The 22,408-nt window shown below is 50.6% G+C and overlaps 3 protein-coding genes across 3 annotated transcripts in view; 1 reads left to right on the top strand and 2 right to left on the bottom strand.

Moving 5' to 3' along the window:
* Positions 1-1,559, bottom strand: part of EIF4A3 (eukaryotic translation initiation factor 4A3) — a 15,881-nt gene extending 14,322 nt beyond the window's left edge. Inside the window, exon 1 of the mRNA XM_035895689.1 lies at positions 1,508-1,559. Coding sequence (XP_035751582.1) covers positions 1,508-1,559 — 52 coding nt within the window. The remainder of the gene's footprint in view (positions 1-1,507) is intronic.
* Positions 1,560-2,857: 1,298 nt separating this feature from the next.
* On the top strand, positions 2,858-19,685 carry LOC118452218 (ninein-like protein). Its single transcript, XM_035893739.1, has 13 exons — positions 2,858-3,005; positions 3,295-3,431; positions 3,514-3,651; positions 3,932-4,070; positions 4,750-4,860; positions 5,489-5,578; positions 6,092-6,100; positions 7,743-7,839; positions 8,320-8,462; positions 14,899-15,150; positions 16,229-16,441; positions 17,275-17,391; positions 17,485-19,685. The coding sequence occupies exons 2-13, from the start codon at positions 3,364-3,366 to the stop codon at positions 17,671-17,673; spliced, it is 1,566 nt and encodes a 521-aa protein (XP_035749632.1). The 5' UTR covers positions 2,858-3,005; positions 3,295-3,363; the 3' UTR covers positions 17,674-19,685.
* Positions 19,686-19,813: 128 nt separating this feature from the next.
* GINS1 (GINS complex subunit 1) overlaps positions 19,814-22,408 on the bottom strand; it is a 17,954-nt gene continuing 15,359 nt past the window's right edge. The window contains exons 2-5 of the mRNA XM_035895622.1: positions 21,873-22,046; positions 21,379-21,495; positions 20,470-20,544; positions 19,814-20,196 (exon numbers count right to left, since the gene is read on the bottom strand). Of these exons, the coding sequence (XP_035751515.1) occupies positions 20,128-20,196; positions 20,470-20,544; positions 21,379-21,495; positions 21,873-22,046 (435 nt within the window). The 3' untranslated portion in view covers positions 19,814-20,127. The remainder of the gene's footprint in view (positions 20,197-20,469; positions 20,545-21,378; positions 21,496-21,872; positions 22,047-22,408) is intronic.

Raw genomic sequence — 22,408 nt, 5'->3', positions numbered from 1 at the left:
GGGGAGGACGGGCTGGCTGTCAGACTATATCACCTCTTCTGCAACCCCAAACGAGAGTTAATTTGCAAACCTGAGCTAATGGCATCCTGGCCTGTATCAGAAATAGTGTGACCAGCAGAAGTAGGGAAGTGGTCGTGCCCCTGTACTCGGTGCTGGTGAGGCCACACCTTGAATACTGTGTTCAGTTTTGGGCCCCTCACTATAAGAAAGATGTTGCGTTGCTGGAACATGTCCAGAGGAGAGCAACCAAGCTGGTGAGGGGTCTGGAACACAAGTCATACGAGGAGCGGCTGAGGGAACTGGGGTTATTTAGTCTAGAGAAGAGGAGGCTGAGGGGAGACCTGATTGCCCTCTACAACTACCTGAAAGGAGGCTGTAGCGAGGTGGGGGTTGGTCTCTTCTCCCTGGTAATGGGCAATAGGACGAGGGGGAATGGTTTGAAGCTGCGCCAGGGCAGGTTTAGACTAGACATTAGGAAAAACTTCGTCACTGAAAGGGTTGTCAGGCTCTGGAATGGGCTGCCCAGGGAGGTGGTAGAGTCCTCCTCCTTGGAGGTATTTAAAAGAAGGATAGATGAGGTGCTTAGGGACATGGTTTAGTGGTGGGATGGCAGGGTTAGGTTAAAGGTTGGACTCAATGATCTCAAAGGTCTTTTCCAACCAAAGTGATTCTATGATTCTATGATTCAAACCAGGCAGTTGAATGAGATTTAGAGGTTCTCAACAGAGACCAGAGGAGAAGGACTCGTGGTTTGCTCCACCTTTCATCAGCCCTCTCTATTTCTCTGTCCATGTCATGGAAGCAGGTGGGATCAATCTCTGGGTTTGCTTTTGGGGCAGAGGGTTTGGATATGGGCATGCTGCACCCTGTAATCCTCCATTCCTATCTGAGATTTCAAGAGGATTTGCATCTTCCATCTTTTCCACTTTTTCTCCTCCTCCTCCAATGTTTTTTTCATCCTTGAACAGAGGGCGGATTTGACTGTCCTCCTGCCATGAGTACCCTGGATACTTGGCTGATACCTGAACAAACACTTAAACTTTTGTGGGAAAAGGCGCTCTCCTGCTTGGCAGGGAGCTCTTCCGGGTCCTGAGCTAAAATGTTTGACGTGGTAAAATTTGTTAGAAAAACACAAAACATTTCCAGTCTCGATGTGTCTGAGGGTGCCTGAGTGAGTCAGGCTGGGTGCTTCATATGGGTTGTTCCCATTCTGGTTGTGAGAAGATGTGTTAGGAGCTGCATGTTTGAGCGGAGCTGGAAGGTTTTGGGTGTGTGACCCCTGCCTTGGAGCAGGCTGTGACTGATTCTCTTTTCTCATTTTTCTTATTACAGAGCCTAAAGGCAAACAAAGAGGCTGAAATCTCTTGTGAATGTGAGGCTGGAGGCACCAAGGTATGGTGGCCTCCCTCTTCCCTATGTGTAATGTATTGGCAAGTCGTCAGGAGAGGATATGGTACAGAGCCTCTGGGATTTGCAGGGGGATGTAGGAGGATGCCGTGGTGCTAACATCCCTGGATTGAGTTTGTGACAGGGGAGTCATGCTGCTTGATCCCTGTCATCCTTGTTGTGTCAGTGACATTGTCCTTACGGGGATGAATACAGATACAGGGGCCTGGTCCTCACAGTATTCTTTCACAAATAGTTGTGGGGAGGCTGTTTTTAGCGTGGCTGATGTGTGCTATGTTTTTATCTGGAAGCCTGACCTACCTTTTAGCTTCTGGCAAATGCCCAGCCCTTCCTTCGGCGTGGCTGAGGCTCAAGTCCAGGCCCTCCCAGAGGAGGTGAGAACAGGAGGTGACACTTTGCTCAACCAGCGTTTGGCTGAAGGAGCTGAGGAAGGAGGTGAGCAGGGAAAGGCTGGGAACCGGCTTGTTGAAAGAGAGATGGGCAGTGAGATCCAAGAGTCAAAGGAAGTGACTGTCAAAAGTAAGCTTTGCCTCTCCTAGACAGCAGGCATTGGTCCTGAGCTGGCATACCCCAGCATGGCTGCATTTTCTTGGGGACGCAGATGGTTTGCCTTGGAGAGGAACTGGTCTGTAGTGTCTGAGTGAGGCAGGGTTAGGTGGAAAGGGAACTCTGGAGGCATCTGGGCTAGTCCTCCTCACAGCAGGGCTGGCTTTCAAGTTGCTCAGGGATTGTCCAGCCTAGGTTTGAGTATCTCCGAAGATGAAGACCCCACAGCTTCTTTGGGTCTGTCCCAGGGCTGCAGTGCACTCAGGAGGAAGAATTTTTTCCTTATGGCCAGTTGAGGTTTCCCTTGTTGCAGCTTGTTCCTGTTGTATTTTGTCCTTTTGCTGTGTGTCTCTGCAAATAGCCTACCGTTTCCAAAATGAAATTACAGGGTGACTGTATCTCTTCAGGGTCCCAGAATAGGCGTGATGGGGCTTTAATCCCCCTTCTCTCCCAAAACTGGAGCAGGATTCAAGTGGTTTTTATACCTGTCTGCAATTTCAGACTTTGAGAGGTGTTTGTTTCTTTGTGTGTGCATGGAAATAAAAATTGAAGCTGACCTCAACCCAATTTTAGCTTCTAGGTCAAACAAAATGTCTGGTGGTCCCTATATGACAGTTTTCACAAAACCCTCTGATGCTATATAACTTTCCATGTTGGTTTTTTGTGGATACTGAGTTTTCATGGGTTAGTAGGGAGACCAAAGCACATGATCTGTGCCTGTCATCCTGCTCCTTGTCATCCTGTGCCTTAAGGTCATCTCAGGACATCTTCCTCCTGGCAGCTTGGGGTTGTTTTAAGAACGTTCTCCAATATTGATGGGGTCCCTGGAGCTTCCTTTCAGTATCAAAAGCTGACTGTTTTTCTCTGCCAGTTTCACCCCACTGACTTACCTTTTTTCTCAGAGGAGAGTGCGCAGGGAAGCAGTAGTCCATCCTTCCAGCCAAGCTGCATGGACCTGCATCTCTTCTCCAGCATCAGCAACAGCACTAGATTTGCCAAGCCTGAACTTGTCATTGCCTTCTGAGTCCTGGAACTCAGAGGATATCCTCAAGGTCTTTGGTGCTGCCTTGTCTGGTGGTGGGTGAAGTGAGCAGCAAGACCTTTCAGCAAGCAGCCATCCGGGATGGAAGGAAGTGCTTGCAGTCAGGTTCTTGACGGAGTGGCAGGGTTTGGCCACCCCAGGGCTGGGGAAAATCTGGGGTGGATGTGATCTAAGCCTATCTGTGAGATGGGGGTGGATCTCTGAAAGACTGGATGGTGGTCAGATGGTGTAACAACAGAAGTCCTGTTGGCACTGTTAGAAGAGGGAGAAAGTGATTTCAGTCTGTGTTTTCCTTGCAGAGGCTGAGTAGCAGCACAGAGAAGCAAGTGAGCCTGGCAGAGCTGCCTGCAGCTTTTGACAACACACTCATGGTCCCCAGGAGTGAGTTTCAGCATGCAGCCATCACCTCCTGTGGATACAAACTGCAGTGCCTCAGGTAAGGGTGCTGCTCCCTGTGAGGAGGGCTCTTCTGTGGGGTGTGTGAGATGTCTCTTATGCACTACTCACTGTGCCTGCAGGATCCGGGTGAGGCAGATCGCTAGGGAGAGAGACGAGGCAAGGCTGCACTTGGAGAAAGTGGAGAGACGCTGCCTGCAGCTTGGCAGGGAGTTGGATGAGCAGTACATCGCTCTCGAGCACACCCAGAGCAAGCTCAAGTAGGAGAGGTCCTTTTGTTGGGGCAGGGAAAATGGTTTTCCTGTGGGTGACCACAGCCTGTCCCTCCCGTCTCAGTCTTCCTTTATGAATCTCACACTTGTTTTGCCATTGTATCAGTGGCAGAGAAGTCCCTGAAGACACCCGCCCCAACTACAGTCCCAGCATCCCTCCAACCAAGCTTTGCCTCTCCTGCTTTGTGCATGGTGAGAGGGGGTGTCTCCTCATGGCCATCTGAGAACATCCTCCGAGTGCCCCAACCACGTTCCTTTTTTCCACCAGGGACGTTCAGGCAGAAATAGAGGCAAAAGAGCTTCTTTTGCAGCAAGCAAGCAATCACCAAGCGAAGCTGGAGGCTGATACACAGTTCCTCCAGGGCAAAGAGGCCAGTCTGCAAGGGAGACTGAACCACATGATGAAGGTAAGTTGAACTGCCCTGGGTGAAACATCTTCACTTCTTCAGAGGAGGCAAAGCAGAAGTCGTGACAAAGATGGATAGTTTGTGTTGCTCTTTCTGAGAAGGACAGGAGTTCTATGCAGAATCATCAGCCACATCCATACTATTGAATTAAATACAGAGCTTATTCCCTTGCCATGACATTATTAAACCCCTGTGTTGTCTGTTGGGAATGGTTTAGCTCTTGGTAACACCTGAACACCCGGTGGCTGAGGCTAAAATTGTGCCAGGGACCATGCCAAAAGCAGAGATGATGGTGTCTACATGCCTGGGATTTTCCCAGTGCTGTTCAACGTGGAAGTACAGACGGAGATAGGTCAGGACTTGCTGCCTTTGTTGGCCATGAGGGAAACCACAGTTTTGTGAAACAGAGGTAGTGATGAGCCTGTGGGGTTGTCTAGCTCTTATTCTGCAAAATCCACTCCTATGTCTGTCCTTTGGAGAGATGAGCCAAACCCCAGCCTGCGTGGTGTGTATCAGCAGTGTCCTGTCCAAAGCAGGGTCTTCTGCGAGCTGTGCTGCATTCAGCATGCTGATGTGCCAGTTGTTTTACAGCTGCCTGCTGAAGGCCCGTGGCCGATGAACCCATTCTGTGATGTGAGGACCCACAACATCAAGAGAATCTTCTCCTTTTTGTCTGCAGGAGAACACACAGCTGCAAAACAAGGTCATGGAAATGTCTGAGAAACTGGTGGCCTCTGAGAACCTGGTGTTGGAGCTGCAGAAAGAACTCAACTATGTTGTGAAGGACAAGGTAGCCTTCCTTTCTCTGTTGCAGTTAAATAGGAACTTTTCAGGAACTCATCAAAAGATGAATCCTTTTCTAAGAAATCTTGCATATTTGGGTCAGTTGATATGATCTTCCCCTCTTTGAACAATCCTGCACATTATTGACAACCTGGAAAGAAAAATTACTGGCTCTTAATTTAGGCCTTTTGAAGTCTGAAAGAAAAAGATGAGGAAAGCTTGCAGTTGTAGAAAATTCTACAAATCTGCAGTCTTCAAGTGGGAACTTCAGAGTTTGGTTTCCAGAAAAGAAAAGCTTTCTTTTTCACAAGTATTGCAGTAAAGAGTTCATTTTAGTGTCTTCCACTCCAGTGAGGCACCTGGTAAGATGGATCTTGGGAAAGAAATGAGGCTGTGATCTTGTTAGCCAGTTTGGGAAAGGTAGTCTGTCTGTAGTTTGGTGTCTCTCACACATGAAGAAAAATGTTTTTCTTCCTCTTTCTGCATCTGACGCATTCCACAGGTGTCAATAGGAGCCCTTCCATTGAATCTATGAGTGTAGCACCATGACTCCCGTGATTTAGGAGAGGTTTTGCCTCTCCATTTGGAGAGGTGATAACTTCTTTGATGAGAAGTGTTTCCCTGTACTTGTGCAGCTGGGCCAGGAGGAGCCCCACAGCCCAGAGCTCCTGAACCAGAGCGAGCGCTTTGCAGAGATTATCCTGGAGTACGAGCAGCAGTGCCAGGTACAAGCGGGCAGCTTTCCAGCAATGCTGTCATAAAAATACAGCTCTCATCGGTGCATCTTTTGTGCACATTGGCCTGTGGGAGAGGAAGGAGGCAGCCCTGATCAGAGTGCAGAGGGGGGATCCCTCTTGCCTTACTCAAGAGTCCTTTGGCAAGAGGCAGGACACAGCTGTGCCGTCAATAAAGCAGCCTGTCTGCTCACTCCTGCAGCCCTCCATGGGTTGGTTCCCTTGCTGGGATACTGGCAGGGGGGACTAGGGGTGGGTCGTAAATTCCTCCCTTCCTGCCACCCTGTAGCCAAGGGCCACTTTTTTGGTGAACCACGTAGCCCTGTGTATAAGGACTGACCATGCTCAGTTGTGTTGCATTTCTTCTTGAACACAAGGAGAAAGCTGTTCTTCTTTGGAAAGCATGTTATCAGCTAAATCCTTCTATCTTTTTGTTTTTCCCTTCCTCCTTCTTGCCCCACTTTAACAACCCCTGCAAAACTTGTTGCTGCTGGACTCTTCTAGAGAGTCAAGGTGAGCCTGTCCAGGTACTTGGTGTGTGTGTGGTCCAGGCATTGGTGTTGTGTGTGTTGTACTTCCCGCAGGGTGCTGTGCTCCTGCCCAGAGCTTTGAGCTTTCTGGGATGTGAGCGCAGCCTCCATTTCCCTTCTTTCATTTTTAAGTAACTTATGTATCTTGCATGTTGTGAGTTTCTGGGTGCTGTGTGCCTTGGCTCCTGAGTCCTGTGCTTACTGCATTGCCCATTTCTTTCCAAGTGCTATGTGTGACTGGGGAATACTACTGAGTAGAGATGATGACTTACCAAATGCCCCTAGCAGGGTCTGAAATCTGCATTTTCAGCAAAGCTGTTTCACAGATGCAGCAGACAGCCCCTTTTGAAGCTGTAATTAAAGGCAAACATACCGGAGCACTATCCAGCACAGCATTGCTCTAGGTGGCACCAGAGGGTTGAAGGTGGTCGATGCTGCAATTTTTTTTCTACCATTGAGCAGTCCCAGAGTTGTCCATGAGAATGCTGATGGATAGAGAGGTTCGGCCTTCAGGCTTCATCTGCCCCTGTGCAGGCACCCACTCAGGTTTATCCTTTACCCTTGTTGAATGCTGTCAGCCCCCCTCCTCCTCTGCTCTCCTGTTTAGAATGGAAATTAAACAAACTGAGTTTGTATTTGTCTAGATCTGCTCAATAATATGTATTAATTGGGATCTTTGGAAGTATCCTAGTTCATAGTCTCTTGCAGCCCATCAGTTTCCTGGGTGGCAGCATAGAGGATATAATTTGATGACTGCTCAAAGTGGACAGTCCTGAGGGAGGCAGCATGCCTTGTATACTGTTGCTTCCAGTAGGGGATGGAGGGTGTGAAGTGAAACAAGCAGTTGCCAGCTCCAGACACACACATGGCAGTGGCTCATTGCACTGGTGTGGTGGCTCATAGTGTGATGTTCAGCCATGGGACTCCTTGCTGCAGGTTAGGTTGGCACTGAGATGGGATAAACTCCTGTGCTGGCCTCTGAGGGTGTCTCTGTGCTAAGCAGGCAGCAGGACCTTTTCTTGTGCTCTGCTTTCCATGGGATTAGCACCTTCTTGTCTAACTTTATTCCTTCTGCAACCTAGAAATGTTCCTTTCCAGAGCCCTGTGGGACCTGCTTCACCATAAATCCTGCTGTTGCTTGTCTGCATACAGTAGTGTTTGTTGGGTAGCCCAAATGCCCACAGGAGTGTCTTGAGGATGTAAACACAAACCTCTGGGCTGTGTGAGGGATTGTACTGAGATCATTGTGCTTCTTCTGTGTTGGTCACTAGCAATGGTTTTATTTAGGTCAGGAGGGGTCTCATGAGGTCCAGCCCTCTGAGGTGTTTGCAAAAGCCCCTGATATTGTGTGCTTTCACTTGTGGGGGCAGTTGCTTGCAGCTGTTTGTGGTTGCAGTGATCTGGGCTTGTATTTCTTCTCTGGCTCTTCCAAAATCTCTCATCTCTGCCTGTTCGGGATGGAAGAAAATCCCCCTGCCTTATTCTCTGACTGTGCTGGCAATGGGGCTCTGGTCTTCATGCTGCAAGAGACCCTAAGTACACATGGCTGCTGGGAGCTGTAGGTTCTTGGCCCCCCACATCCCTGCGGAGCTTTGTAGCAACATTGTGACCAGTCTCTGCTTCAGGTGCTGTGGGACCAGAATGGAGTGCTGTGGAGGGAGCTGGAAAGGCTGCGTCTCCAGCTACAGGAGAGCAGGGCTGAGAGAGGGCTGCCAGCAGGAGGTAAAATGCAGGAGGGTTCAGTGCCTCTCCATCTTCTCAGCAAGAGCGAGGTTCCCTCTGGATCGGAGTTTTCATGGGAGTGTGGGGCAGCTTGTGCCTGAGCTGCTGCTGCCGCCTGCTCTTGCACTGGGCAGCCGTGGGAGGGAAGAAGGGAGTGATGGGTGGTGAGGAGGAGGGAAACGTAGGGAAGCAGGCTCTTCCAACTTGAGAGCTGGTGATGGTGACCTGTGGTCTAGGCAGATTTTCACTGTTGAGGATGTTGATGAGACAAAAGATAATAAAGAGAAAGTAGCCCCAAACTGTGAGTTGGGAGATTCAGGTTGAGCATTAGGAAAAGACTTTTGGCCTAGAGGGGTGATGCAGCCGTGGGACTGGTTGCCAGGTAGATGGGGGATCTCCATCTTTTGGGGTTGTATGGACTTGACTTGATGAAGCTGCAGCCATCCTGATCAGGACAGCCAGGCTTGTGTTGTCTTGTAGGTCTGCCCTCACAGGACTCCTCTCTGCCAGTGTGCCGCTCTCCCAGCCTTCTTGTTCCCACTTATGTGCGCACAGAGACGTCACTCTCAATGGAACAGCTCCAAGAGCAGTTGCGGGACCTGAAGGTGCAGCTGGAAACCAAGGTGAGCAGGGTGGGGCAAGATGTCCTGACCTCTTGGCACAACTGCTTGGTAAGCACCCAGCATGGCTGATGGAGCATCTGGTTCAGGAGGGTTGCTGGAGAGTTCAGGGTGGGGAGCAGGGTACCTCGTCTCTCTGCTGTGGTTATTGCATGTGGTTCCCCAGCTGATCTTAGCTAGTAGGAGGGTTTGGAGCCCTCACTGGCTGGCAAAGGCTTTGTGGAAATCCCTGTCACCTTGCAAAATGTTTGTGTGGGCCTTGCTCCTTATGGGGAACCAGAGATTAACTCAACTCAGTGTTCCTGTCACAGTAAAACCAGCAATAGGACCAAGAGGAGAAGCAGCCAGGTGTCTCCTGAGAGCTTGGGGGGGTATTAGAGCCCTGTCTCCCTGGGATTGCAGCACACTTTTAACCTGCTTGCCCTAAGGTTACAGTGTGAGCCCAGCCCTCCTTGTAGAGAGCAGTGAGTGCTTATGTGAGAGGCCTCAGTTTCCATTCCTCTTTTTGCTGCAGAACTGAGAGGTCAGGGTTGCTTGCTGGATTTCCATTGCAGCACTGCAAGAGTAAATCCTAAACTGCCACACAGGTGATGAGCAGTTCAAGGAGCACAAAGCTGCTTGCAGATTTTCTGCCTGCTTTACAGCCCTGCCTCTGTGCTCATCAAGTCCTGAAGTTTCTAGCATTTATAGGGGAGCCATGCTACTCACCGCCACACCTTGGACAAGGGACCTCTCTGCAGGGTGGAGGAAGGATATGAGGAGCAGTGGCGGATGGTGCCCTGGCCTCTGCCTTCTCCTCTCTGGGGTCCCCTGCAAACAAGGATAAAGGGGGAGGACTGCTGCCTGCTGGGAAGAACGGGGACGTGCTGATATCTGCTTGTGTGAGGCTGCTGCGTGAGACTGATTATTGCCCTAAGTTCAGCCGGGCCCAGAACTGCCTGAAGAGTGTCCCCTCTTGGGGGCCCTAGTTGGGAGAGACCACTAGATTGATCTAAGTCAGAGCTATTCAAGGAGAGGGAGAGCTGTTGGGAGCATGGTGCTAATACCCAAATCCTGTCTCCTCCCAACAGATAAACTATTACGAGGAGGAAATTGAGTTAATGAGGAAAAACATTGAGAGAGAGAGGAAGGACAGTGAGGAAGGCTTCAAGGCTGAGATGCACAAGATGGAAAACCAGAAAAGAGACCTGAAGAAACAGTTGCACCATTTTCTTTCTGGGGCTAAGTGGGGTACTAGGGGTGCATCCCCTGCTCATATCAGAGTAGGTTGGGCTGATCTCTCATGGGGCTCCAGCTGCTTTAATTTGGAAGAAAATCTGGGCAGTATTGCAGGGCTGCAGCTGTTCAAAGTGAGACATCTAAACTCCCCTTAGATGAGTGCTTTTATTTTGAGACTTTAAGTTTCCCTGCATGTTTTACAAGCTTGTGTCAGAGGCAGTGCCCAGCAAAGATTGTATCTCAAAACAGTAAGAGAAATAAGAGAGCTTTCATCAGTGTTTTCTTATTATCTGTCTGTCTTGGTCCTTCAGCAAACCTGCCTCTACTTGCATCACAACCTGCTGTCCTAAAAGCAGCAAAAAATGGCTTAATCTTCTCTGTATAGTCAAACCAGACTGGCTTGTGGGAGAGTAAGGCTGTCACTAAATGGCTGTTCATCTTCCCTTCCTGTGCTTGTGGTGCCAGTTCTGCAACCTCCCCAGGGGCCAGAACTGCCTTGCAGAGGAGACTGAAGAGGAACTGGAGAGGAAACTGTTGACTGTCCATGCCTTCCCCCCTCCTGCTTCCCAGCACATCCCACCACTGCCCCCAGGCTTTCATCCTGCATCTTCCCTGCTGTGCCTCCCTTCACTGCCTCTTGTCAGGAGCAGAGACCCCTGGCAAAACACAAATGGAAGATTTTGCTAGGTGATGATCCCTGTTTTAGAGCTGAGGAGCTGAGATGTGGGGTAGGTGTGGGAGAAAGGAGGTGACTTGGCTGAAGTCTGTGGCAGACCAGGGGAACAGACCCAAATTTAACAGAAATACAAGGCATTTGAGCTGTGTTACCACCATCTCTGGTGAAGGGTAGAGGGATTGTCTGTAGTGGGGAGCTTTCAGAGTTGTTGGAAAACATCTGATGGATGAGTCTTTGAGAAGTGCAAAATGGTGTGGGAACTTTCTGTAATGTTTAAGTAATTGCCTTGACTTTGCAACCTAAAGAAAACTTTGCATTGCCTCTCCAGCAAAAGTATGTTCTGAGGCTGGCTGAGCTTTTCATGCTGTGTTACCAAATCCAGGTCAGCAAAACAGTTTTTATCGTTAGAAAAGATGCAGAGGTTGAGCATAAGCAAGAGCTGTCATGGAGTGAATGCCAGCATGAGGACAGCTGTAAGGATTTTTTGCAGCAACATTGGTGTGAGAGGAGGTGATTTCCCAATGATTAAGGCTCCAAGGGAAGACCTTCAAGAGCAGCATGCCCAGGAGAGTCAGCAGTGGAAGTGGAAGGAAAAGGACATGGTCTCTCTGGAAGAAGAGGCAGCTAAAGCTGGAAGAGAAGGTTAATGAGGAGCAAGTCAAGATGCGTGAGATGCTGGCTGTTGAGAAGAAAAAGAGAAGAAAAAGCACCAGGATGAAGTGGGAGTAATGCAGAGCTCATGGAGCTGAGGGCTCTGGTGTTGGAAGGGACAAGGTGTCTGGAGAGCTGCCCTGTGGGGGAAAGGAGCAGGTCCCCAAGACTCAGATTAGCAAGTAGGCCAAAATCTCCTGTTGGAACCTCAGCACTGAAGGAACAGAGAAGAAATGAAAAATTGTGTAATGGATGGACCAGTGCAGGCAGTGCAGATGTCTGTTGCAGTGAGTGGCCTGCTCAATCTAGAAGCTGGAGCCAAAGCTTGAAAGCATTTGTCAGGAAGAAATGAAATCTTGATAGACAAGGAAATGTGCTTGGGAAGGAGGCAGACAGAACAAAGCAAAATGGTTTGCTTTTATACAGCAGACACAGCAGAATATCAGGACATAGACAAACTTGGTCTGGAGGGCGAGAAGAGGGGGAAAAAAAAACCCAGGAGGCAGTGGCACAGCAGCATAGGCTGTGACAGCATGACATTCAGGCTGTCAAAATGGAGCTGGAGAGGGAAAGGAACAGGGTGAAACTGGAGCTGATGCAGCTCAGAGATGTAGTGTACTGGCTGGAAAATGAAACCAGAGCTCAAGAGAGTGGCAGGTTTGAGCGCAAAGGTAGTTTGCAGAACTAACACAGTGCTGCTGCTGCAAAACAAGCAGATGCAGGCTGCTTAACAATGTGATGGTCCAAGAGACTGTAACAGCAGCTATGTTCTCTCTTGATGCTCTAACAGGAGATGTATTCTTTCCTGACACTCTAGAACAGCAGCTATGTTCTGTCTTGCTGTTCCCTGCATGTCTTTTACCAATCACGGGAGCATGGTCAGAGAGCTGGGATGTGCTCATGTGGCTGTGGCTGACCATGTGCTCGTCTCCTCTGCTTTGTATAGTTGTACGTGGGTGTTGGACATGCCACAGGAAGCACAGTATGTGAATCCTGATGTAAAACTGACTCAGAAAGCAGCTGCTGTGAGGAGTGTCCTGCCAAGCAGGGGGAGCAAACACCACGCAGCCCCTGCACTAGTCTCCTCGCTTGCTTGCTTGGAAAAGAGATTAAGAACTTCCTCACTCAGCTCCTCTGCCTCCCCCATGCAGTGCCACAAACTGCAGTGCTGTCCTCCATGCCAGGATGGACAGCCTGTTCTCCTGTGCTCTCACCTCACAATTTGGGTCCTGTGGTGGACCTGGGGTTTAGCAATAGCTAAAAAACAGGATAGGACTGTCTGTTTAACACAGGACTGAGCTTCCTTTCCACAAGTGCCTTTCCTTCATAGCCTCATGGGAGACTGGGGGTGCCAGCAGGCGTGGAAGGATAATGAGACAGAGAGGCTGCCTTGGATTGGGGTCATAGCTGTTGTGTCCAACACTGTAAAATCACAGAGGCCTCACAAGCAAGCTGACTTCTCCAGACATGGCTCTGTTGCAGCTGAGAGGTTGGGTTCACCACCTGGTTATCCTGTAATGAAGTCCTGGTGTGTCTTGATGTGCTGAATCACTTTATTTCCACTCCTTGGCAGATCTGCAAAATAATTTCAGCCAGCTGGAAGCCACACAAATTCAGGGTCTGATGCTTTTTGTCCTTATTCCCCTTTATTTCCCTTCCCTTGAAGACCTGCTCCTTCTCTACCAATGTCTCTTGATTTTCCCTCATGTTTTATGTGAGTTATTGGGTGGTTGTTTCTCAGATTTCTTTAGTTCTTGCTGTCCTTGCAAACCAAATGGGAATAGAGCAGGGAGCCAGCGTAGGATGCCTAGAGCAAACTGGGCTTTTGCATAGTTTTCTCACTCTGCTGTCTCCCTGCAGGGGAGAGCTGTGCCAGCTGCTGGAGGAGAACAGTTTGCTGAAAAGTCAACTTAGGATAATCCAGCAAGAGCTGAGGCTAGCAAAGGAGAAGGGCAGTGAACATGATGAACAAGAAAGGAGCCAGCTGTAGGACACTGACAAGTGGGTGGATAGCTGATGCTTGTAAAAGGAACTTGGGTGCATTTACGAGATTTCAGCTGGCTCAACCTGCCTTTTGTTTTCTCGTTTCCAGGCAAGCCAACACTCTCACGCCCTTTGCTCCACGCAAAAGCAGCCAGTGCTGGGGTGGGCTTGGCCAGCCAAAGGCTTGGGCAGGCCAGAGCACAGGGTCCAGAGCCAGGTTTGGGGAAGGCTCTGGGGATGGGTATGCTGTGGGAGGAAAGGATGGGCTATACAAACCTTTTGGCCAGTGGCGTGCTGCTGCCTTAGGAAGCTTGAGATAGGTACTGGGGTCACCCACTGAGCCATAAATCCAAGGAGAGCCAGGTTTCTGATGTGGATGGTCCCAAAAGTCTGTTAAGCTGGCTCTCTCACTGTTCTTCATCCCCTGATGTTCAGGCCTCTGACAATGTTGCAAGACTTTGGAGGTCCCCAGCTGAGTGCCCTGGGCTGGGCTGTGTCACCTGTTGGGGCAGAGACACCTGACACACTCCTGAATCAATTGAGGACCATATCCGTTTTGGCCTGGCTTTGCTTCCTTCTGCAGACCAAAACCAGATGTGTGGCTCCCCAAAACTCTTCTCTGGGGGATCATGGTTTGCTGCTCTTTGGCCTGAAGCTGATCGTATCCCTCTCCCCGACAGGAAACACGTGAGCAAATTGGGCAGAGAGAAGGTGGAGGAGCTGGCTGAAATAGCAGAGTTGACAGTGTTGGTAAGAAGCCATTAACACTAATTGACAGGCTCTTGGCTGAAGGATTTAGGAGGACAACTGCACATGCTTCTAAAGGAGAACGGGAATGTTTGTTCCAAAATTCAAACCCAGTCTTGCTTTGAAGAACCAGCTTTATTTTATAGCTTGTCAAGTGGGGAAAAGTTGTGTGACAAAAGCCAGTGAAGGTCTTATAGAAGGGAAGATGTTACTATAAAATCTCTAATGAGGTTGACTTTACCTACTTGCACTCTTTCTCCCAGAGATTTTACTCGCTCCCAGTCTCAGGTCCACATGCTTGGACATGTGTGCATACAAGGCCTGGCCAGGACTGCCTGTGTGCAACGTGGACGAGGGTTGTAGGCTGTTACTTCCTCACTCTGTTTGTGGGACTCCTCATGACTGGGAACCACAACCTGTTTTTTGGACATATCTTTTGTACTCTTCAGGGCCATCAGCTGCAGCAGGGTGGCCCTTGCTGGCTTCAGCTTCCATTAACCTTCAGCCACAAACCTGCTGCTCATGGTCTGCTTTTCCTCCTTTGGAAAAAAGCTGCATTGGTTGCCCATTTTCCTGGGAGGCTAGCAGAGGAGTGGGATGTGGGGTATGTTTCCACCATGCTGTTAGATGCAGGCTTTCTGCTGACGTGTTATTTGTGCTGTGGTCTGGTCAGAGCACAGGCCAGAAACTGCACCTTACTCAGCATTACTGCCAGGGATGGTGTCCTAGGAGCCACATCTGGGGGTGGTGCTCTTTAGTGTCAATGCAGGCTGCTCTTGTAGCCCTAACTCTGCTCCTCCATCTGGCACTTTCACATGTGCACACAGACATGTTTCCATTCATACTGTATTCTTAACAATCTTAATATTTGTGTTACACATCTGTACAGCTGCCCCCCCAGCTTTCCCTCATGACCTCCTTCAAGGCTATCATCTCTGCGGGTTTTCTTAACTGGGAATGCTGTGCTTGAACTTGTCCACTGGGCTTTGGCCAGGCTGGGAAATGAGGGCACTTGTCCTGAGTGCCTGCAAAGCCCTGCAGCAACAGCAGTGTTCCTGGGTTGGTATCCAGTGGGGACAGTGTGGGATAGGTTAAGTCTCTATTGCCTCTCTTCCCACCCCAAGCCTCTGTGCATGAATTGTTTTTTTTCTCAACCTTTTCCAGAGTGAGAAGAGCAAGAGGGAGGTCTCCCACCTGAATGTCAAGACGTGTCAGCTAGGCTGTGAACTCACTGAGCACAAGGCCAGCCACAGTGCTGGCCCTGGCACTGTCCAGCTGCAGAGCCAGAGGCTTGTGGAGGCTGAGTGGCTACGAGGAGAACATACATCTGTGAGGCTGAAGCACCACCAGCAGCATGCAGCATGTTGGATGGAGATGGAGCTGCTCCGACAGCAGCTCAAGGCCTCGCAGGAGAAGGTGGGTGTCATTCAGTTGGTGACAGGGTGGCAGGCTGCTGAGTGGTCCCTGTGATACGGGTATTGCCCTGCTCAGGGCTGTATCGGATACCCTCCCCAGGCAGAAAAGTCTGTCCTCTTCCTCTTTGTGGGGGACAAAGGACTCTCCCTCCTGCTCAGATATGTCTGAAGCCAGTTCAGGTGCAGCTTGGGACAGGTCCTTGGCTCACAGCTGCCCCTGTGGTGTCCTGTCTGTCCTTGTTCTGTGTGGGCTGGCTGGGCAGAAGATGGAGGCTGAGTGGAGGTGGCTCACAGAGGAGTGCCAGGAACTGTGGTTCCCCAATAGCTCAGCTGACAGAGGAGCTAGAGGTGTGGCAGGATCAGGTAGGGGCTGGGCAGGGATGACAGGGGCTAGGCAGACCACGTCTGAGGGGAGGGAAACAAAGTAATCAGAGCAGGGGAACAAGGACCACTAGGATAGAGGAAAGCTGATGTGAGAAACCTCCAAATGTGTTAATATCCCTCTCCTGCCTTCTACCCTGGGGACAGGCTCAGGGACTGGCTTTCCAGAGTACACCTTGCTCATGCCAGCCACCCCTAGGTAGTCCTAGGGCAAAGCCGGACCAGACCTGCTTCCTGGTACCCAGTTTGCCTTTGCTGGTGGCAGGAAGTAAAGGACATGCAGTACAGGTAGGGATCGAAGCCCAGCTTGCCTGGGACGTACCTAAGAACAAACCCAGGTGAGCAGCCCCCTCTGCCTTCTGCCATTGCAGCCCTTGGTGCTAGGACTCCCTCCCAGAGGATCCCTCCAGCAACTCCTGCTCCTTCCTGCTCAGCAAGGGGAGCATCTCTCAGCAAGGGGTCCCTGTTTCTCCTCCTGCAGCTCTCGGTTCTCTCCATCCCTGGCTTCATAGGCTGCACAGCGAGCACCACTCCCATGGTCCTGCTGCTCTGCTGTGGCCATGCAGGTGTCGGAGCTGAGGTGGGGGCTGAGGGTGCTTCCTAACGTCTCACTTCACCTGCAGCACACCTTGGGCCTGTCCCATCGCTGGTGCAATCGTAACCAGCTGTAACCAGCTATCGGCCTTTCTGTGTTACAGCTCTTAGAAGCCGAAGCAGGCCTGAGCTTGGCCCAGACTCAACACGCTCTGCAGTTGCAGCAGGCCAGGGCCCAGATGAACAACATGGTGCCAAAGAAACAGTTTGAGCAGCTGCAAACCAGCTTGAGAGAGGAACAGTGCAAGGCTCAGCAGCTCCAGGAAAACCTCCACTGGCAGGCTGAGCAGACATGCAGGCAGATGGCCAGGACCCAGGTAAGCAGGGAATTGGGGAACTCAGTCAAGGGTACTGGGGAGGGAGCACTGCCAGGCTGGAAGGCAGTTGTGGTTGAAGTCACCAGAGGTTTGGGTGGTAGATGCTATATATCAAGAACCCATGTGGAAAATGCACTTGATCTTCAAATTCAAATGCAATTTTCATTCCTCATGAAGCCAGTCACTGCCCTGCACTCAAACAGGAGCCCTCCCCACTCTAATCCACCTACCCCAGACCAGATACCTTGTGCTTAGAGGAGCAGGAGTTATCCAGGGAGACACTCTGTGTTGGCTCGGGCTGGGGAAAGGAAGTTTGAGCCCTCTACATGGGGATGTAGCCTGCACAGAGCAGGGTGGATTTAATTCTAGGACACTGGGCAACAAGGTGTTGGGTTTTTGTGAGTTTGTCCTTTGTTTCAGGACATTGTGATTCAATTGAACTAACCTGGGCAAAAAAGGAGCAAATTATAACCAAGGAATTAAAATGAGCAGGCACAAAAACTACATGCAAGGAAATGATGTCTCTCCCTGGGCTTTTCTGGACACTGCTAAGAGAGGGGAGGCCACTGGCTTGTTTTTATAGAAAACATTGCTGGGAAATCTGTGTCTTGTCTTAAAACTGGTTGCTGCTGACCTGTGGAAGGTTGTACTGCTCTAGACCCTTGTCCCACTGCTCTTTGCATCCTGCACCACCTCCGCTGGTCCCACTACACTCTTCTTTAGGGGGTGTGAAGGTCTATGAGCGGGCCCCTGGGGGAATGCATGGTCCAGGATTGCCAGGGGCCAGGTGAATGCTGGGACAACCCAATGTTAGGCTTTGTTGCCTGCTGCAGGACGAACATGAGCGTCTGCTGCAGGCAGCTGTGGAGCAGGCAGAGGGGCTGGAGCACAATCTGAGGAGTGCCGAGGCTGTGCTGGCAGAGAGGGTGGCTCAGCTCAAAGATGCCCTGGTGAGTGCAGGGGGGATTAGTGCTGCGTGTCCCTGCCTGTCTGGGACCCCTGTATGGGGATGTTGAACCTTAAGCCTCCTGTCCCTGCTGTAGGCCCAGCTTTCCAGGAACAAACTGCTGATCGAAGACCTCCGTGAGGAGAACAGGGGGTTTGCAGTGGCCCTGCAGGCGGCTGAGCAGAAGCAGAAGAGCACTGAGGAGAAGAACCAGCTGTTGGAGGAGCAAGCCTCAGCTCTGAAGCAACTCATTGGAAAAATCACTCCAGCATCTCTGAGTGGGTGATAGGGCATCCGCTGTGGCACCCCTGTCCCTGGTCCTGGCTGGGGTTTGTCAGGTGCGGAAGGGGAGGTATGGCTGGGTTGGGAAATCAGCCTTGTCTTTCCAGGTTTTGCCAGGATTTCCCTGGGTAGAAAGTAAAAAATGGAGAAACCAGAGTCCTTTAAGGAAACTGGTCCTGTGGATAGCTGAACTTTCCTACTGAAAAGCACCAGCGTTGGCGCCTTTCTCAGTGGCCGAGTGTGCTGTTGTAAGTCGGGTCTGTCTCAGGCCAGCCATCCCACGGGAGCTGCCTTGCTCCCTCTCTGCAGAGGGCTGCTGTTGAGGCTATGCTGTTATGGCTGGAAAGCCAGGGCAGGAGGGCTTTCAGGTTCCTGCATCTGGCTCACTCTGAGCAGGAAAGCTGTGTTGTAGCATTAAAATGTTTGCAGTATTACAGCACCTCCTGCCATCTCGTCTGCTCTGTATTTCAGTAGCCTTCCCCAGCTGTTGCTGAACTTTTATTCCCTACAGGTCCTCTTGGGCTCTAGGAGACTCTGACCCTCCTAAAGCCTGAGCCTTCAAAGATCCAAACCAACCTGTGGCTGGATTGTTGCCTCTGTGGTAAGCAGGGCAGAGGGGGTGAGGGAAGAGCTTTCTATCAATTTGAGCCTCCAAGGCTTGGGGCAGGGTTGGTGACCCCTACTCAGTACTGCACTTCTTCAAAGGAGACATGGTAAGCAAACTGTCATCTTGCCTTCCCTGTTGGCCTTTGAACACTGGCAGTGAGTACTGCTCTTGCCAAAATAAGTTGTCTAAAAGGCCACAAAGCCAAGCATTCATATCAGCAAATGCCAAATTTATTGATCTGCCCAGGGTGTTACCCTCTGCATGGAGGATGCATCATTGTCATGTGCAGAACAGAGGGTATTTACATGGGGGCTGCGGTTCCCACTAGCTGTGAAAGGACTCCTAGGATTTTGGGGGCTTATGGAGACTACTGTAGAAGAGAGACGAGGCAAGCCTGGGTAGCAAAGCAGAGGCTGGACAGTCAATACAAAGAAGAGGGCTTAAAAATGGCTCAAGCTGTTGTTGGTTCAAGAACAAAAGGGGATAAATTAGCTGTGAGCTAAAACACTGCCTTTAAGTCTCAGCCTGCAAGGGCAGAGGGGTTCCCTGGCCTTGGGACTGTGCCAGGAGATGGCTGGAGGCTGTGACTGAGGAGGCCTCCTTGGTCTAGGCATGTTTTTTTCTGCCCTGGTGGATAACAGCTGAGTCTTCTTTGCCTTCAGGGCAGTCCTGATTGTAAGGGCCATGAGAGAAGCTGGGCGACTACAAGGAGGGAAGCCCCACAGAGGGCATAGGCCAGCTCAGGGAGGTTCCTTGGCTGGGGCTGGGAGAGCAATGCAGTAATGCCCTGGGGAATTAATCCTGTTCTGTACTCTTCCCTAAGTATTTGCTTTTTGGCTCCTGTCAGAGATGGGGGCTAGGCAAACCTCTAGTCTTACCTAGGTCTTATGTTTTTGGAGCGTTCTCTCTCAGCCACTATTCAAGAATGGGCACCTTCATTTGGAAAACCAGATAGGGAGAGCAGCTCTTCAGCCTTGCTCTGTTTTTATGTCAACTGGAATCCTTAAAATCCTCTGCTCCTTTTCCCACCCCTACCCCAAACAGTCCCTAGGCCCTGCCAGACCAGTGAGCTGGGGAAGAAGACTCTTCACAGAGGGACAGAGGCACAGCCCAAGCATGCTGGGTGAAACCTTGGCCAGGCCCGTGACCCAGACTGCAGTGCTTGTTCACTCAGTGCCTTAAGAAACATTTATAGACCTCTGATGGGAGACAAGAATTCATGTATAATCCTAGAAGGAAGCTTCTGCAACCACATCTGACTCTTGGAGGAGCACCTCCGCTGAGACACCTACATAACCAGTTGAGCATCACCTTGCAGGGTCAAGATGGGCTGAGCCAGAGAGCCACGTCAGTGTTCAACACACAGTGTTAACTCTTTAAAAAAACAACAACACAAAATTGAAGGCTGAAGCAGTTCTTTTATTTTGCAACCGTGGAGCTCTCCTGGCTTTCGGAGCCCACCAGGTTGGTCTCTTACTCCCACATGCACAGTGTGAACAAAGAACTGCTCCAAACAAAAATGCATTCACAAAACCCACTTGTAGCTGTGAGGCTTGGATAGCACCCTCCCCTACCCCCCCCACCTCCAATGCTACCCCCCACTATGCTGGATTCCCAGGATTGCTACATTACCAGTATGCACCCTTCGGTCATGAGGAGCTGGCCAGTGTGGTTTGCATACTTTAACAACTCAGGGCTGATCTTCATGTCAGGTATCAAAGGCTGTTAAGAGGAGTGGCAGGGTGCCCACTGCAGAAATGCTGAAGTGTCTTGATGTCCTGCATATACCAGAGTTCAGTCCCCACTGTGGGCAGGCCACCAAGCAAGGGTTGTCCCTCCTGTCCTGCACGCTTACGACAGAATGTGCTCAAGGACTCCTTGTCTGATTAACTGCTCACATTTCCAGCGGGGTAAAAAGTGCTGCACAGAAACACAGACAAACTTCCCTTGAAACCCAGGCAGACTGGATTTGTTGCTGCACACAACCAGCTCTGTTGTGCTGTATGCCTGCTGCACCGTGGTACCAGATCAGGCAGAGCTGAACCGCGGTCCTGGGCCACACAGCTCGCAGCATGTGCAAGGAGCTGTGTGTGTGGGATCTGTGAGATGCTGCAAAGCTGGGATAAGCAGGGGGGATGTCATGGGAGTGAAAGGGAAGGAAGAGAGCAGACCACACTCTCTTGTCATGGGTACCTGGCTATTCTTCTTCAACAGGATGGTGGTACCATCATCAATCTCAAATTCTCCATAGTCTCTTAAACACCTCACCTGCAAATCAGAAACACAGCGCTCAGATCGATCCATCAGGCCCCCCACAGAACACACTAGACATCACTGCTGACTTACAGCATGTGCCCCAGAACTGTAAGTACAGACACATTCCTACCCGCCTGCTGGAGCCTCAATATAGAGGAGACCTGGAAACGCAGAACTGGACTGATCCCACAGTCTGTGGGCTCTACCTGAGGCAAGAAGCACCAGTGAGCAGCCCAGTCCTCTACAGACTAGAGGAAGAGCAGGACAAGAGACAGGGTCTGGGGAACAGCAGCAGGATTTCCAGGAGAACCTCCCCACACGTGTACCAGAAAAAGCCGTTCTGTTAACAGTGAAACTGTCTTAAGGAGCAGGTTGATTGTCACTACGTGTTCTTTCAAAGAGAACACAGAACAGAGCACTTCAGCTACTGACTGGTTTCTCACCTGCTCTTGCTTTGTTGTATCGATTGTGTAAAATGATCTGTCAGAGTCCATTTAAAATAACAACAAAGAAAACTAGTTAACAATCCTTAACGTGGGAGCAAGGTTTCTAGTTGATCTGAGAGTTGGCTAAGCTTCTGCAAAATGCTGTAAAAACTTCTCACTGGGATTCAGACCACTCACCCCACCACATCAACTCGCTGCAGACTAGAAATGCCATCTTTCAACATACTTTGAGCCCTCAGTAGAAGAAGGAGTAAAATATAGAAGCTTATAGAAGTTTTGGTGCTCTCAAAGGCTTTGCTCAATGACCTTCTGACTTGGGATGGGGGTGATAACTCTCTAAAAACAAGGTAGTGGGGCAAAATGTTTGTTCACAGACAAAACCCACCAATCTTGCACTTACTTCGATGTACAGGCTTTTGGGAGGTTTTATGTCCTGTGTAAGGTCCAGCCCTTCCTCTCCTCCTACTGACCTCATGTAGGTAGCCAGAGACTTTTTGTACCGATTGAACCACTCCACCTGTAGACATTAACAGTGATCCCTCAGGCAAAGCTGAACAGCTAATGCTGGAAGACTGGTGAGTGACATCTAGTTTATTTGTGCAAGCTCTTCTGAAGGGAAGAACTGCCCCGAGAGGCAGAGCACTCTGGGTTCAGGGTAGGACGCATGCTGCTCATGTGCAGCAGCTCTGTGCATTGACCTAGAGATGGCACTTGAGAGCAGCACGTGATTGTACCCACAGACAATGAATAAACAAATCAGTATTTGCAGAAAGGCACATTACGTGACATGTTTGTAGTGGGGGAAGTCTGCCCTGTTTTGACTCTACTGAATAGATAATCCATCAGGAGGTGTACGGGGAAAGAGGGGAAGAGTTTACGCCAAGGCTGACTCACTTCCTCAGCTGACATGTGAAACTGGATGGCGTTGGGCAGGACGCTGCCATACTCCCACCTTAGCGCTCGGATCCGCAGCAACCGGTCATACCTGGGGGAAGAAACAGGGGCAAAACCAGCACCTTTGCCAAGGCAAGCGCTGGGAACATCCCCTCGCAACGCTGATGCCCCGGTCTGCCCTCAAAGCAGAGAGCAAAAGCTTGGGTCATTCCACCCACCTTCTGAAGAATGTGATTTTTGGCCTATCCAATAATTAAAACTCTTGAAGAGCAGGAGGAAGCTGGGCCTTCTCTTTGTGCTAGCGTTTGGTCGTACCAGCAACGAACACGAAGAGAGACGGCCCCGCTGTGCCCTGCCACTGCACCTCGCAGAGGAACCACTTGCCTGGGCCGACAGTCCCAGTGCCCAGCACTTTTGGGGGCTGTGCCCCTGTGCCGGCGGGGATGAACCGACGCTCCGTGTCCCCGAGGGGCCGCAGCAGCTCCCCCGTGTCCCCCCCCCCACGCCGTACTCCCAGGTAGGCCCGGGAGCAACGC

Source organism: Egretta garzetta, unplaced genomic scaffold (assembly GCF_000687185.1).
Source record: "Egretta garzetta isolate BGI_Z169 unplaced genomic scaffold, ASM68718v1 scaffold360, whole genome shotgun sequence".
NCBI lineage: Eukaryota > Metazoa > Chordata > Aves > Pelecaniformes > Ardeidae > Egretta > Egretta garzetta.
This window is presented reverse-complemented; position numbering and strand designations above follow the sequence as displayed.

Bases quoted from the DNA above. Each gene is read 5' to 3' on its own strand.
- LOC118452218 (XM_035893739.1), top strand. From the start codon at position 3,364: ATGGTCCCCAGGAGTGAGTTTCAGCATGCAGCCATCACCTCCTGTGGA. The intron at 3,652-3,931 runs GTAGGAGAGGTC...TTTTTCCACCAG, and splicing joins CACACCCAGAGCAAGCTCAA to GGACGTTCAGGCAGAAATAG. The intron at 16,442-17,274 runs GTAAGCAGGGAA...TGCCTGCTGCAG, and splicing joins GGCAGATGGCCAGGACCCAG to GACGAACATGAGCGTCTGCT.